Here is a 17159-nt window from a genome sequence, read left to right as displayed (position 1 = left end):
CTTTCCCTGTTCTTTTGAGGTATCTGTACTTATAACACACACAGATGGTAAGAAGAGTACAGTGGGAGGCTGTATATACTCAAACAATGTCTACTCAGCTGAGACACCAGCAAATACGGATAATAGGGCAAAGACTTCTTGTTTTAATTGAAAGATAGTATTGTGTACTTACATGAAACACATTACTGTGATATTTTGTATCCTAATGTATGCATTCTCAAGCCAACCCTGTACCTTAAGGAAGTGTTACTGACCCAATTTTCCATATGCAGCTCCGCATTAGAAATATCTGAGCTATGTGCCAGGTCCAAATTAATTTGTATGCCCAGCATGACAAGAGTGCAGTGCAGAAGCTGCAATTCTGAAAGCCATACAGGCAGAGTAGCTAAGAGCTGTACTGAGGCCATTCATCAGGCTTCTGCCTATCTCACTGCATTTGTACAGCATAGATATACCATCTGAGCTCAAGTACTTTCCAAGAATTACAGAAGCTGTCTCTGGCACGAAAGTAAATGTTATTGATAGGAGAAAGTCACCATCACTGCGTTATCGTAGTTCAGAATTGCAGAATTGAAATGGTTGTGAATAAAAGGTAAAGAAAGTGCCGGAGAATCATGAGGGGCGTTATTATCATCAGAGGTGAGAAGTGCTAAAGATACAGCTGGAGGACTGACAATAACGATTCTTCCTGGAATGAATACATGAAGGCTAAAAGGCAGTAGAATTCAATCTGACTAGCAAAGCTAAAAAGTACAATGTAAAAGATGTAAAAAAAAAAAAAAAAGGCATTTATGAATATTTTGACACTAGTGATGTGAAAATGTCTGGCAAAATTAAAAAAAAAGTAGAAGAACACTAGAACAACTGGCAAAAAGGAATAGGTACTGCAGACAATAGCACCTCAAAAGCTTCATGGTATCAGAGATACTGAATGGTAATAGGTACCACTGAGTGGATTAAAAACTAGTGGAGAGTTTATGACTGGGTATACAGAAATATCAGAGTTATTAAATAGCTACTTTGTTTCTGTCTTTTCAGAAGAAGAGGGTGGCGATCTGCTCAAGTCGGGCTTCAGTTTTCCAGGGACGCCAGAGGAGGAGCTAGGTACAGACACCATCTCTCAGATACTTGTACTGCTTGCACATCCAGAGCCTGGGTGCAGCTGCAGGGGTGAGGGGGCAGGAGGCTGCCCTGGGGTACAGCCTTTCTCCAGCCACAAAGCCCACAGCAGCCATGGCACCAGGTGGTGTCAGTGAGAGTGGCCAAAAACCTCTCAGTCCAATCCTTCTGGGAATTTCTCACCTGCTATATAAGAATAGAGAATTGAAAACGGAAAAACATCAGTTTTACATAACATCCAGGCAACTGAGAATTGAAAAGAAGGTGTTCAAGGATATTATCAACTTCCATTCTTTTTTTTTCTTACCCCTTAGAGAACATAATGATTGTAGAAAGAGTTTTCAATGTTACCTATTAAATTTAAAAAAAAAAACAGAAACAAGAAGTCAGAAACTCATAGATCCTGTGAGTGAAATCTTGATACCTCTGTCACGCAAAGCTAGCAGTAGAATGTCACATTGGCTTCAGTGTAGCCAGCTTTGTACCTTTTAGATTGTGCAAAATTGTGTTTCTGTTCCCAGAATTTCATATTCAGAGTGTCACTGTTTTATGTGAAATACATCAAAATGTTGATTTATGTGCAATTACTTTATGTGGTTATTTTTGGAAGAGAAATATGGAAAGTGGCTTCTGTGAGTTTGCTAGTTAAAGCTCCCTTTATTCAAAGTGAGCATACTTACATTTTAGAAGTTAGTGTGACATTAATTTTCCTCCTTTATGCGTATGCTCATGTTAATACATTGCAACAATTTCATTTGTATTATTAGGATATTTTTGTATTGGACAAGAATTTTGTAAACCTGACCTTATAGCCCTGATCTTATTGTTGCACATTGATAGGAACATAAATCATAGCTGCTGTATTAAGAAAAAACCCAAACAGTTTGTAGAAGGAGCATGAATTCAGGCGGGAATGCTATTAAGTTTAAATAATCTCTTAGAACAGAATTTTCTGAAACAAGTGGTGCTGCCAGTCGTTACACTCAAGTCAGGGAATTCCAAAATGCTCAGTGTAAAAAGACCTGTATTGGGCTTGTTTGTCCATGTTATATTAAAAAACAAGTTAAAAAAATTCTATAGGATAAGTTCCAAAGATTGAACAGAAAGATATGTTAACGAAAAGACTGAAGAACCTTCGGGCAGTTTCTGCCTCAGGTAAAGTAGTTTAAGAGGGAAGATGCAGTTAAACATGAGGCTCCCTAGGAATCTCACAAGTTAATCCTATGGAGGAGTCATGAAATGGGCACATCTCAGCCTTCTTGGACATCTGGGGTTTTTTCACCCTGCTGTCCCGTTTTACAGCACACAGGAAGGAGTTCAGATGCCTCCAGGTGGATTTCATATCATCTAACAGCTGGAAAGTGATTCACATCTAGATGTCTAAACTCTGGATATCTGGACTTCCTTTAGGGTCAATGAAGAGTGATAGACTTTTCCAGGACATACCAGACTGGCCTACTTTAGAAGCTTAACTTAGGGTGAGATGAATCATGCCCTAAAAGTATGTAAAAATTGTTCTCCTTCTCATTTGGTTGAGAAAGAACTGCAGGATTTCTGAAGCCAGAGTAAATCGTGTATATGTCAATAGTATTAAATCTCAGGTGTTTACAGGAGTAAGGAGTCTCATATGAACTAGGTAATCAAAGACTAACACAAAGATATGCGCTAAACTGATCAATTATCCAGCACCCTGATTAGGAAGAAGATGGGTGATTAGTCAACAGAAATGGTGAACAAAACCGTAAAATATAAGAGCACAACCAGAAGAAACAAGGCTGCTTTCAAAAGCTTCAGCTGTTTATAGCCAGACTGAAAAAAAAAAAAAAGAATATTTATGACTGAAAAAAAAATATGCCAAAAGCATGGAAATATCCATCCTTACTCATAAATTTTGGATCCCTATTGGAGTCTCCTGAAAGTAAATACCAAAGATCCCTAGGTAATTAACAGAGAGAGGTGGATGGCTTTAATATTTTCAGAATGAAATCCAGTCTTCCTGACTTAGCGGCCAAACAATAGATGGCCAAAATAGGTGGACTAGTTACCATCAGTATGTAAAAACATATGATGTCCCATTCTCCCTTAGACAAAATCACTGTAAAACAAGAAGGAGCATACTATAGAAGCTGGAAATTGGGAAGACTTTTATGGAAGTTTGGGGATAGTCTGTTCTGGTCACTGTCAGCAAGCTCTGCACTTACAGCTGTGCTAGCGATTCACACCTCTACAGACAGTGTCTGTCTGTCCCCTAGTGTTGTGTTCCATTACTTGAATACTTGAGCTCAAATCCATGAACTGAACATAACATTGGTGAAAAAGTTACAAACTATTAGATCTTTCTCAGTCCCCACTTTTTGCTGCTGTTGCAATGTATAAAGTTAAAGTGCCTGTATGAAGTTAAATATGCAATGGAAGAGAAATCTGAATCTGGGTGGATACTCTACTCACTCGGCTATAGAAACGGGCTCTCTCTCGCAATATGTATGAGTATGACTCCCAATGACTGCTTAATTATTTTGTATGAACAGCCTCCATCTAAAGGACTGCTAGAGGCATTCATTACTGGAAAAAAAAAACAAAACACAAAACAAAACACAGAAAGGGCTTTCCTTGAGAAGTAACATAATTGCCCCGAGTCAAGGCAATGTAGACATCATATTCTTTAAGGTAGCTCTAACTGCAGGGCCATTCATTATTCTGGACTCTCACTGTCCCAAGGACCTTCAAGTTACCATCCCTCTGGTACTGAAAAATCTCTGGCTCCAGGCCCTTATTTGTAAAACAGTTTAGTACTTCCTAGTGAGGTTTCAGGGCTTTGCTGGGGATTAATTAATGTTTGCACAGTATCTCACCAGAGTGAAAGTGCTGAATAGTCGCTATATAATATTATTAATACAATGATCTACTGCCTTAATTGGAGAAGGCATCAAGGGATGGGACTGATCTTAGCTATTATACTATTGATTCTATAAAAGAACTCATTAGTTAAAACAGCAGAAATGCAATGGATTCCTTAAAGAAAAGCTTACCCGAGCATTCATAGTCTGCTCTGAAGAACAATATTTCATAGCTTTTGTTACCATTAGTTTATTAACAGAGTTCAGGCTGATAAGTATTGTCATGGTGACAAGATTCACACTCACACCAAAAATTCCTATTCTTTTCACCAGGAATATCTCAAATAAGCAACCTGATAAATGTAGCAGAGCACAGTGGTTGGAGCGAGAGATCTGACATGTGTGATCTCAAGCAGCTCACTTTAAGTCTCATGGAAAGTGGAGTTCTTCCAATTCCAAGCTTTCTTCTGGCTGGTAGTTATAAAATCTAAACAATATTAATGCGTTAGAAAAATAAACATTTTATGAAACTACTCTTTTCTATGCAAACTGTAGACTTCTCATGGTCTTGTTTAATTTAAGCGTGTATAGGGTAAAGCAATAATTTGCTTTGGGTGTCAAACAAGAAGAAACATATGGGAAATGTGCCATGTACAAATGTGAGCAGGGAAGAAGGGATGAACTTTTCTTTAAATATAGATTTGAACAGGTAGTACATGCACAGAGTAAAGAGGAAGAAATTGATAATTAAAAAATTATACTAACTTTTATAGGTAAAGAAAACTTTTATTTTACACAAGTTTAACATTTCACACTTCTCATGTTAAGCAAAGAAAAAGAACTCATACAAAAGGCTTTTTGTTTCAGTAAATTACTGTTTTCTCTTCAAGACTGAATATTGAGTTGATGTTAGGAAAAAGGTTAAAAACTATAAAACTGGTTGCAGTTACTAATAATGCTTTTAACCTGCCCCAGTTGCAAAGTAAACTGTAATAGAGTTTAAGGACAGGTTACAAAAATGTGTTTTTATTTCACGGTTGTTGCAGTCATGCTTTTGATTAATTGATATAGTTCAAGTGTCAGACAGTAACTCATGGTTATTCAATCACTGTTGATTGCATGACCGTGCCTTTATGGCCTTACGTGTTGACAGGAAGAAAGGATATAGCCATTCTCAAAAGAAAAAAATAAATAAAGGCCTGACTTTCCAGTCTGTCTGTCTGTCTACCTAATTATCCAGCCTTCCTCAGAGCAGTCAGTGTCTGAACACTTCACACTTTTCATGGCTGCTGGCTTCACGTAACAGGCACAATAGGAAAATTTCCCAAAGATGGGCAAGGGATTGCCAGATGCATGCCTCAGTTCACCTTCCTCCAGAGCATTCAGGGATGATTAAAGAGCTGAGGACTTTGACTGGAGCTGGTGGGACTTCAGTCAGAGACAGGGCTTAGTCGCACAGAATAAACTGCTATAGTGACACACATTGCTGTGATTAGCGGGCAGAATTTATTTTAGATGGCTGTTATCCCAGAGAGTGTCCTGTTTCCCTGCTTTCTGACACTAACCCTCAGAGTTACAGAAGCTACTTATTCTTGTGCTATGGGGAACTGAGGTAGGGAGTCTACAAGAGATACCCACAAAGGTTAGCCACAGGGGTTAACCCAGTGAGGCAAGGTCAAGCCTCTCAGTGGCCACTGTTGTCACTCCCCATGGCCTTATTGTGGACCACACAAAAAATTCATGGCTGGACAGGAAATCTTGACTACAGATTTCCCAAGTTAATCCTCTATCCACAGAACTATCTTTCTTCCATATAATAAAAATATCTAGACAGGTGATTTGGTGTAGAGAGATGGAAGTCTTTTAAACTCACAAAATGTTTTAAATATGAGATGCCCTGGTATGCCTCTGTGTCACCATCTTATTTGCTTGTTGAGAGTAGCTGAAAAGATCCTGCAATTATTAGCCCTTTTTTATTAAGATTCCACCATACCGCTAAATAATTCCACTTCAACTCCTTCTTTTTCCTGCACCCAGAGACTGCAGAGTAGAAATTTACTATGTGATGACCAAGACCACAGAAAATGTTAATGAAATAATGGGGAATATTTTTCAGAAAATTTATTTTGAACTTTAAATTCCTTTTCATTATGCTTGAGAGCTTATTCTGTGAATTAATTTCAGACATAGAATGACATTATACCACATGGCCTGAGCATCATATAAAAACATGCTAACTATCCTGCATTTTAATTATACGCTGTTGGCAACAAACACTAACAATCTGCAGACCAGAAGCTATTTCTAAAAATTAAACACCTCATAATGTCATATAACTCTGCATACCCCATTAGGCCCAAGGTCAATTCACAAACAGGAGAAGATATTTGTAAGTTAATCAAATGGGTTATTTGTTATGAATTATTCATCCATTTCTACTACAGAATATAAATGGGTTTATGCATTCATTGCTTTGCCAACAAGCAAATATTTTTGTTCTAAATGATCTGTGTTTTCTGACCGGGCTATCCAGCTAAGGAGGCTCCCAAGTTCAGTTGCAAAGGAAATAGTTTTTTCCAAATCAGGAAGTTTCTCCCCATTGTTAGACCACATTTGGACTACTGATTCCAGTGTCTGCACTGGAATGAATGAAAGATCTTTCCAAGGAAAGGAGAGAGAGAGAGAAGGTGAAGTGGGGGGAGGTGAAACAGCTCAAGTTTCACACTTGGAATGTGGGATGTTAGCACAGGAGGAACATTTTCCTTTCCCTCATACCCCACTGACCTCTGTAACACCTGGGCGCAGAGCTGATTTGCATTTACTTTCCCATAGAGAGTGCAACAGCTGCAATGGAGATGAGAGGACTGACTCATCTGCCTGCCTTCTTCGGTATTGTCTCCTTTCAAAAGGATAAACTGTGCAGCCCTTTAAACATATTCCCACGATGAGCAGCTTAAATGATGTGCTCTCCATTTCCTCAGAAAAAAGTTACCGTGCTTTTCCTCCTCGTTCATTATAGGCTGCTTAGGCTCCACTGAGAGCAGGACAATTTGTATTGACACAACCAGGGCAGTGAGCCCAATCTTCCAGTGTGGAGGTACATGACCACAGCTGTCTCTCACAGTGCTGGCCGCATGGGTCACTGATTCAGTCTGTCTTCCTAAGGGGATTTGCACTACTGTAACTACTGCAGCAGGACAAAGACCAGCAAATATTGCTAATACAGTACAGGCTTTCGCTGGTGAGTTCAATTGTCGCCTTTCATCATTTATTTCTTGTGCAATTCTATTTGTTTTTTCCATCTTTTACAAGTCATTTCTCTTCATAAATAATCAGACAGCAGCATATTAAAATGTCCTGTCTTAAACTTGGCGAGATTGTGCATATATACACCACCACCTTGTCTGAGGAGCAAGGTTCACAATTTGACCCTTCACTGCCACATGGAAAATCTGAGTGCTAATGGTTGCAGGAAAAAGCAATTAATATTTGCAGTGTTTCTCGCAGATCCAAAACAGAGCTTAGCCAGGCAGAAAAGAAATGGCACCCTGATTTGAAAAATCCCTCTTTATGGAAAGAGGGAGATTTTCTTCCTGTTACTATGGCAACAGGTTTGAAAAGAACTTGCCACTAGGCTGCTGTTTCTTCCTGCACCCCACAGGAAAATCAGGATGAGACCTCCTCCATCTCAGTGGATTGAACTGAGAAAAGTTCGCAATACAATGACAAAGCAGCAAGAGACAGCGCCAGTGGTGTACAGCTGAGCTCAAATACTCTTTCCACATTTCTCCCTTTTCATATATGGCACAGCCTGTTCTCCATGCCAGGCAGTCAGTGTTGTAACTCTGCTTTAACACGTACCTGGTCCCAGCTTTCCCCGGTGATCACAGATCTCTGTACTAATGTCTGTTTGAAAGGTGATGGAGCTGAAGTCAGATTAGATAACATAATTGTTATGCTGAACGATATGATTAGGTGCCATTAAGTATTTCTACCTGCAGACGTCTGCGTCAGTGCTTGAAACTGTGACTGTACTGAATAAACAACAGTACTCCTCGTGTTCCTTACTTCTCCCTTTGGGTTTTATGGCTTTGCTCCAGATTGGTATGTTCTGGTCACTGGTGCTGTTTTAGAAGTAGAATTTGCATGTCCATTTTATTCTAACATGGGAGTTACAAAAACCATCTTACCTTTGGTCATTATTCATCATGTAGTTCCACTGAATTATCTTGGGCTGTCAAATAATTTTCGTGGTTTAGTATTAGACTTGTGTCTCAGTTCACCTAAATTTATATATTTATGATGTAGTTTTATGCATTGAACCGTGTCATCCACAGCTTTCACCGTAGTCAGCAGAGATAAATATGTACATGAAGGGTCGTATTCATCTGACATCTTTTAGATGTGTACTTCAGGCTGAGATGAGTCATGCCAGTTTCTCACACTCCAAAATAAATCCACATCCAGATGGCATATTCATAACAATCTTTGGCCTACGTTATTCTTGAAATCTATATATTGGTTGGAAGAGTCCTATTTACATAGTATGAAACTATGGCGGCAACAGTTTAACTGTACGGCTGATCACATCCTCTAGCTCTGTTTAGACTAATAGTATAAACACAGCCATACACGCCTACCGCAAGGACCCCTCAGGGTCCTGAATAGAGAGGTATTTCATTTGCAGGCTTAAGTGTCAGAACAGGACCAGGGATCCACGTGCAGCCCATGACAGCCTTGGGCATTTTGATGTTTGGTTTTCGGTCCTCAAAACTGCTTACTTCTCTCCTTTGACTATGCAGGGGGACTGGTTGCATAAAGCACCTTGTGGCAATAGTCCGGAGAGAGCCCATATTACTTATTTTTGAAGGGACACTACCCCTCAAAGTTCAATAATTCAAGTAAGCAGCCTGAGGTGTTAGATAGGAATTCTCAGAGAGTTGAATGCGTTGCATACAGTGCCAATGTGTCAACTTAGTGTAGTGAAAATACAAGTCGTCTTCTAAAGCTGGAGGTTAAAGTCAGGTATTCACCCCATCTTTGCAATTTTATGTTAATTTTGTACAAGGTGTTAGAAATATAAGTTAGAAATCTCATGAGACCAGAGTAGCAGTGTAAGGCATTTCTAGAATTTCTACCTTGCACTTGCCAGGTTACTTTTTTCAATCCCTGGAAATATTCATTTTCAAGGTTTCATTTTCATTTGTGTTTCAATAAAAGAGAAAAATACTGTAACAAGTTAATAAGAAAGTGCTCATCTAAGCTACTCACTTCAGTCCTTTGGCAGACAAATCTTCAGCTGAGACATTTTATTTATGCATTTTAATTTTTAATATTTAATATTTACTTACTTGATTAATATATTTGTCTTTGCACTATTTTATATTTGTATCAGTTATAGGTTGGATGGAGCTTATTTTTTTCATAACACATCACAGCACTAATTGAACTGAGTGAAACAGCACAATGCAGCAGTCTGGTTTTCTACACCACGTCTTTTTGAAAGCTAGATTAGGTATCTCCTTTCAGCAATGCATTTTACTAGTTACACTGTGCAAAAGAGCTGTTTTTTCTTCATTGAATACAACACAAATGTTTCAGATGGGTAAGCAGTTTACCAAGGGACGTACAAGATTAAAGCAATTTAAATTAATTTCTCGTTAGAATAAGAAGTGTGTTGCAGAAAATAAAATGAATAAATAAAAGCAAAAACCAGGTACTGTTTAGTAGTTCCAGGAATTATAATTATGCTCTGAAAGCTTGGTTTCAATACATAACACACAAAAAGAGTTGTAACGACAAGCGTTTCTTTTGAACGTCAGAGATGTTTCCAGTGCTTTTATATTGATTCTCTTTAGCAAAGAGCAGTGTTTCAGAACTCTAGAGATGCACAGCCCTTATTTTTCAGTACTTAGAGGTTTTTAGCCCTTTTGCTCTAGAATGTTAATACTGATTCTAATTCATTATTTCAAACAATATTCTTAGCCCTTGAGCCATTCTTTCTTCCCTTGATATTGACTGCCACAAGGAAGAAGCTTGAATGATCTAAAAATTGTGACCAGTCCCTGAAGACAGGCAAGCTAACATCTGCTTGGAGTAAGAGAAGAACTCTTAGCATCAGAAAGTCCAGAAGAAAAAACAGGGGAAAAAAGCAAGAAAGGACGTGGCATAATATGGATAGAGTTGAAATAGACAGGAAGGCATGCAGAAATCCTTCCATCCATCACGGTTAAAGTTGACTTATGTCTGAAAAGAAGTGCTTTAAGGGATTTTCAGGATGCTGGAATTACTGGATTCTCTCTGATATAACAGCCTATGTCTTGGTCTACATCCCCCCCAAGTTTTTATTTTTGCGCGATGAGACTTAAAAAGAAAGAAAACATTCCTCTGCTCAGATATATTTTTTCTGTGTTCCTATTCCTCTGTCTGCTTTAGGTTGTGTTTATTTGTTCTTCTGTCTCCCTTCAGTTCTTTGGTTCTGATGATGACACTTTTTGTTTAAGGGACTAGGCATTACTATCCCCAATTACTTTTATATTTTTAGAGTTATTACCCTAAGAAAAAGTAGAAGCTGCTGTAAAAATAAAAATAAATAAATAATTTTTTAAAGCTTGTATTTTATTCTAGATATCATCTTCAAGACACAGACTAAAATCCCAGTCCAATCTGTCATTATTGGATAAACCTGGAATTAGGTTTTTATACCAAAATCTTAAATTTCTTTTTAAAGGATTAAGAAAAAAAACATTAATGCTGTAGCATTACAAAAATTTGTGTATCAGCTGAGCTGTGGACATTGACCATAGACACACTTCTAGCCCCTTGCAAATGCTAGAAAAGCATGTTAACTTAATTGAATTTTAAGCTAACACATTTTTCTTCTCGTTTCTGGCAGGCTAAGAGCTAGCACATGGTCAATTACACTGGTCTTGTACCGTACAGTAATTCATTCAGCCATAGCTCAGCTGTTTCTCTGAGCGCTGAAACAGGCCTCCTGAAGTTGACTGAATAGTACAAAGCACAGATGACTTGATAAATTTACATATAATGCAAAATTTCGAAGATTTTCAGAGGGTCTGTAAGAAGTAATGGTGCCTAGGACACAGAACAGGTTTGATGTCCCAAGCAGATCCCAAACCTAATTGGAGTGATAAATTTAGATGATGCACATATAAGGAATTTGGGAGTTTACCTAGCATTAGTTACTCTCTATGGCAGATTCAAGAGGGGGAAATTACTTTTGGAAAATATCCCCTTCTTAATTCGGTTTTTAATTATTTTAATTATGCTTATTAAATGCCTATAGTAGTTTCCAACTACCACTTTTCAAACAAAAGAATTCACACATTCCATGAGGCACATAAAATTCTATACAGCTGTGAAAGCAGCATACAGAAAACTGTATCTTTCTATAGTTGCACCGAGCTAGAATCTTAGGGAGTCATGAGGGATGGAAAAGCAGTTGTTAGATTAACCATTGCAGTGCAATCAAATCACAATGCCTCATATTCCTAAGATGAAAATGTTTGAAGCCTTCTGGGCTATGTTTGATGCTGCATGAATCCTGAAGAAATCACCAGGGACTAGCAGTTCTGTGCTGCGGAACTCATTTAAATGAGTTTCTGATTCCTGTCTAACTCTTTCTTTCATTTTGAATCTCTGCTATGCCTTTTTTTTTTTTTTTTTTTTTTTTTTTTTTTTTTTTTTTTTTTTTTTTTTTTTTTTTGTGAATGCGTTGGTGAGACCTAGTGCAAGAGTTACCTTCATTCACAGACGTGCAACATTGTGATGAAAAGGCTCGGGATTGACTCTCATCGTGCTGTTAAGTTTTCCTGGAAGAGACTCCTTCCACCTCCCTCTGGCTCGCAGCACTGTGAAAATGAAAATCAGCAAATCCACAAGCACTTTGGAAAATGTTGCCTGTATTCCAGTTTCCTTTTCTGTAAAAGAACAGTGCCTTCCACATCTCATGGGATTGTAAGAACTAATGCACTAATCTCTGTCAGGTGCTTGGGGAAACCTTTATTGGAAGCACAGACTAAGTTTGACACATGGACCTTTATTATCCCCCGATAATGTTTGGTAATATACTGAGTTAAGTACCATTAATTACAGTGCTACTTATGTGGCTGAGTCCCAATGCACTGTTATAATTTACTACCTTGTCTATATATAGCTGTACTTTTAAGTGGATAATCAAAATTATGTTATTTCAGAGAAAGAATTATAGTTCCTTTTTGTAACTACATTAATGCAGGGTTTTATAACCTAAATAGTACAACAAACTGAGTAATCAGCAGTGGTAAGTTTTCATTTTAATGTGAGAATAGCCAAGAATTAAGCAAAAGAAACTGTTATAAAAACAAAATAGAAGGAGAAAAGGATATATGCACACATGCATCAGTTTCACACCATGATAAAGTCTGGAGATAACATTTGGACCCTTAAATCCATCTTTAAATTCAGCGTGGCAGGATTGTGCCTAGGATGAAGAATACTTTGTTGTTTATTAGTTTAATGCTACATTCATTTTAAAACATTATATGGAGCTCTGTTGAAATTAGGATGTAATAAAATTATCTAAACATCTTCCACTGTAGGAAATTTAGAGCATTTAGGTAATGAGAACGCTCATGCTAAAGACTTACAACAAATTGCAATCTGTACTAAAGGTTTCACCACATAACACTTATTAGTTGAGTAAAATGAAAGAGATATGGCTATTGATCTGTTTCATGACCATATCCAGGCATTGAGCTTTCACCAGCTGCAGCAGTATGATTTAAGAGAGTTTTGTCCTATGCTTAGAAACCCGTCAAAGTGCTGTTGGCTTGTGTTATCTCTACAGGCTGGTCTCCAGTGCCCAGTTTTGTTATTACACATAACAAGCACATACTCGTGAGTTTCCTTTTTGGTGAAGGCCTTCAGCTTCCTTGTATCAGGCACCTGTGCAAGATTATTTCAATTCTTTAGAGCAGATTTGCAGAAAGACTGTGCTAAGTGGGTTGTATAAACACTTACGCATCTGTCTGATCCTCTAAAGGATTGTCTCACATCCTATATCTTTGTCTGCTTTTGAAATGTTGCTTAAATAAGCTGAAATTGAAGAGGGAAAGTGAATGCTAAAATCAAATTGAAGCATTTCTGGGGTTTTTAATTTTCTGTTTGTAGCATTTGACAGCTGCAAGAAATTGCATGAGAGAAAAAATCAAAAGCTTAAGTATCAAAATCTTTGCTTACAAACTACTCTTGTAGATTGTTTAATAACCACATTTTGGAGCACATGATCCATAGGAACAAATAATTGAGTGTATAAAAACCCATAACTTGTACCTAAAGATACTTATTTTATCAGAAGAGTCATTAAATAAGTATTTTATAATTTGGACATAAAATGGGGAAAACTCCCTAACAGAGAAGACATTGCATGTAGAAGGATGTAAGAGATATTCAAATAGTTTGAAATGCTTATTCATAAACTGTTCACTGCTATAAAAATTAAGCTTCATTTCGGCGTATTTATATTCTTTTTCTCTTTGCTGCTTATTTATGTTTATGAACAGTGAACTTGGGATCCTGAAACTGAGATTAATTTAAGAAAATTAAGTTCATTTTCTGGTATGAAAATGGCTCCATGGAAAAAGGATACAATTAGTTTAAGATAACTAACTAAGAAAGCAGAAAAAATAGAAACTAGACCCATGTAACTTAAATGACTAGGCACCAGGCTTGACATATGAATTCCAAATATCAAACAATAAACTGAATACTTGATGTATCCATTAAATATTTCTGAGTAAATTCGCATAATGAATAGCTTCATAAACTTTAGAACTGCTAGCAGAGAATGTTACAAACAGGAAAGAGGCTGCATTCACCCCATAATATGCTGGTAGTGAGGAATTTTAACCAATTTTAAAATGGTGAATGAAATTCCAACAATGGTGAGACTTTCCATTAATCTCACAGATAAAATATATTTAGTTTTGCAATATACTTGTATTTGCAAGTTAATTTTTAAATCAGACACATAACATACGTTTTATGGATTCTCCTGACAGACCAGCAGTACTCATGGTCGCCTTCTCAGCACTTCAATGAAGAAAGATACTCTCCTGTTCCGAGGAATATGAAAGGATTATCTGCTAGTCGCAACCAACCACAGTTATGTTCAGCTCATACTTGTGGCTTAGCATCCCCTGAAGATTGTGAACACACCCACGACCATATCCACCATGGGCAGGAGCCAAGGCAATCGTACCTTCTCAGCCCCACGGAGAGTTGCCCGATGGACCACCATCGTTGCTCGCCACGCAGCTCCATTCATTCTGAGTGCATGATGATGCCCATGGTAATGGGCGATCACATGTCAAGTAGCACTTTCCCCAGAATGCACTACAGCTCACATTACGACTCAAGAGACGACTGCGCCATGTCTCACGGTAACCCTAAGATTAACCGTATTCCTGCAAATCTTTTGGACCAATTTGAGAAACAACTTCCTCTTCACCGTGATGGGTTTCACACTTTACAGTACCAGAGGACCTCAACAGCTGCGGAACAACGCAGCGAGAGCCCGGGAAGAATACGCCATCTCGTTCATTCAGTCCAGAAACTTTTTACTAAATCTCATTCTCTGGAAGGATCATCCAAGGGCAATGTTAATGGGACAAAGGGAGACAGTCGAGGGGACGATCATCATCATGGGCATCATTCCAAGCATAGCAAAAGGAGTAAAAGTAAGGAGCGAAAACCAGAAACCAAGCATAAATCTGGAATGAGCAGCTGGTGGAGCTCTGATGATAATTTGGACAGCGATAGCACTTACCGAACGCCTAGTGTGGTAAATAGGCACCATGCAGATCATATATCCCATTGCTATCCTGAGGCGCTCCAGGGGCATTTTGGGGATCTTTCATTGAAGACTTCCAAAAGTAACAATGATGTGAAGTGTTCGGCTTGTGAAGGGCTAGCAATGACCCCTGATGGTAAATATATGAAAAGGAGTTCTTGGTCCACACTTACAGTAAGTCAGGCTAAAGAAGCTTATCGTAAATCATCACTGAACTTAGATAAGCCTCTGGTTCATCAGGAAATCAAACCTTCCTTGAGGCCATGCCATTACCTTCAGGTAAGAGGAAGATTTTGTTAAGATTTGTGCTGAAAAAAGCATCACAGTTTTGCCGTAGTCACTGTAAAAAATACTAATCTGTGTATCTCTCAAAGAATATCTGTACGGCTCACCTAATGCAGATATTCCATGAAAGTGAGAAAACTCTAGCTTTTTTCTTTGTTTATAGGGCACAGATTAAAAACTGTTAAACTGGTGTTTTATACAAATTAGTTTAAGGTCAATGGATGTGTTTTCATCTTTGGAGTTGGCACTGAGTATCTTGATAAAATCCGTATATTGGACTAAAAAAGCAATAGTTCTTCCAGCAGTCAGGGGTCTAGAAAAAATGTTTCAGATACGTCTGTGAATGAGTGATTTTAAAAACAAGCTGCATGGAACCCTATTTTTGTGTTCTTTTACTCCTTTTCTCTGGGTTATTTTAAGTAACAGGAGAATGGATTTACTGGTGTACTCCATTGCTTCATTGTGATGATGATTACTCGCAAACAGCCTTTTAGTGATGGGTCACCCAAGATCATATTGAACTGATTCTCTTTTGAGACCGCACTATAAGTTATCTTTGTTAAAAGTTACTGCCATTTGCCACCCCAAAGTCATGTTAATGTAGCCATTTATGATGCTGCATGATGATCTGGATCTTAAAGTGATATGGGTTTTAAAAATAGCTTCCAAAATACTTTTTTTTGACATTTAAATCATTTACAAGACTTAGGTCCAGCACAGTCTCATGACAAGTTGCATTAGCACATTAGGGTGTACAGAGAACCGCAGCGGGAGCAGAGCAGAGAGGAGGAAGTAGCAGGGAGGATAACTTAGATCTTTAGCTAGTTTTGCCACTGGAAAGAACATAGTATACAAATATACTAGGCATTTTTACCATGTACAGCCTGCAAAGCCCGCATTCTTCTAAGTGCCTTCTCTTTTATTTATTTCTGTGGAACTTCTTTTTCTCCAGAATTTAACTGATTCTCACATTAACATGGGCAAATTTTCATTCCAGATTTATATATTTAGAGATTTTTCAGTTCCTGTGGGCTCTGCGGAAGCCAGCAAACATAGACTGACAACAACTGTGTTACTTCTGTGCAGAGCTCTCTCCCCTCTGAGCAACAGGGGTCCAGTAGGAATGAGTCACAAGTGAAGACCCAGATCTTTTCAAATGTGTGTGCAGACAGCCAGGATCAATCTTCTTTACTGAAACAGGGAATGTTCCTCATTGCAGAGAAGGAAAATAAAGAAATTGCAACCCTCATAACATTACCATGCAAATTCATTCCGCTTTAGACTGGCAGCTGTGATAATTTATCATATCCAAGTACAATTCTGGTGTATGGAAAACAGCCTGCACTTCCCTAGAAGTTTTTAATTTAACTCAGTGAGTCAGAACTGGAAGCACATCCTGTGCAGAGACTTCCACTTGTGTCCACGTGTACAGCTCCAACATTATAGAGAAGTTTAGGTATGGCTAACTTTTCCTTGCCATGACCTACTCCTACAAATACAGCTCTGGTTCCCCTACATCTCTGCTGGGTTTTGTGCTTTCCTTCTCATCATGTTTCATTGTTTCTTCTTGCCACCTCTTTACATCTAATTTTTCTTCGCAGAAGCCACCAGTTTTTTACTTATCATGGGCTTCTCCTTACTCCCAACTTAGATCAGCACCTTCAAGTGAACGTAAAACACAGTTCACAAACCAACTTGGTTATTGCTAAGCTTTAGATCAAGTCCTGTGGCAAGCCAAGCAAGCAGAAAAGCACATTTTTTTTTCAGAATCATTGTTTTATGCTTTTTGGAAGTTAGGATGGCCACAGAAAGAAATCTTCATTCAGTAATTAGAGAGGCTCATCCACTGGCAGAATCATCCAGCTTAAAATCTAGGAAATGCGAATTTTGATTTTTGCTGTACCAGAAATTTTGTGATCTTTGGTTTTAAGCCCCTTTAAAAATGGCATAGTAGCCATTTTCCTATTCACAGGCATGCTATAATAGAAATTTGTTAAGACTCGAGTGCTCAGTTACTACCATAAAAAGTCTCTAATTGTGTCCTAAGCAATGATACCAGGGATTCT

General features: G+C 38.1%; 1 protein-coding gene across 1 annotated transcript in view; it reads left to right on the top strand.

Annotated features, from left to right (window-relative positions):
* The window catches only part of LOC104498498 (disks large-associated protein 2-like), a gene marked incomplete at both ends in the record, with an annotated part of 21871 nt that extends 6784 nt beyond the window's left edge, over nucleotides 1-15087 (top strand). Inside the window, 2 exons of the mRNA XM_010141887.1 lie at nucleotides 1039-1104; nucleotides 14018-15087. Of these exons, the coding sequence (XP_010140189.1) occupies nucleotides 1039-1104; nucleotides 14018-15087 (1136 nt within the window). The remainder of the gene's footprint in view (nucleotides 1-1038; nucleotides 1105-14017) is intronic.
* Nucleotides 15088-17159: the final 2072 nt, after the last annotated feature.

This window comes from Buceros rhinoceros, unplaced genomic scaffold (assembly GCF_000710305.1).
Source record: "Buceros rhinoceros silvestris isolate BGI_N320 unplaced genomic scaffold, ASM71030v1 scaffold3378, whole genome shotgun sequence".
In the NCBI taxonomy this organism is placed as follows: domain Eukaryota; kingdom Metazoa; phylum Chordata; class Aves; order Bucerotiformes; family Bucerotidae; genus Buceros; species Buceros rhinoceros.
The sequence above is the reverse complement of the archived record's forward strand: the minus strand, read 5'-3'. Positions and strand labels throughout refer to the sequence as shown.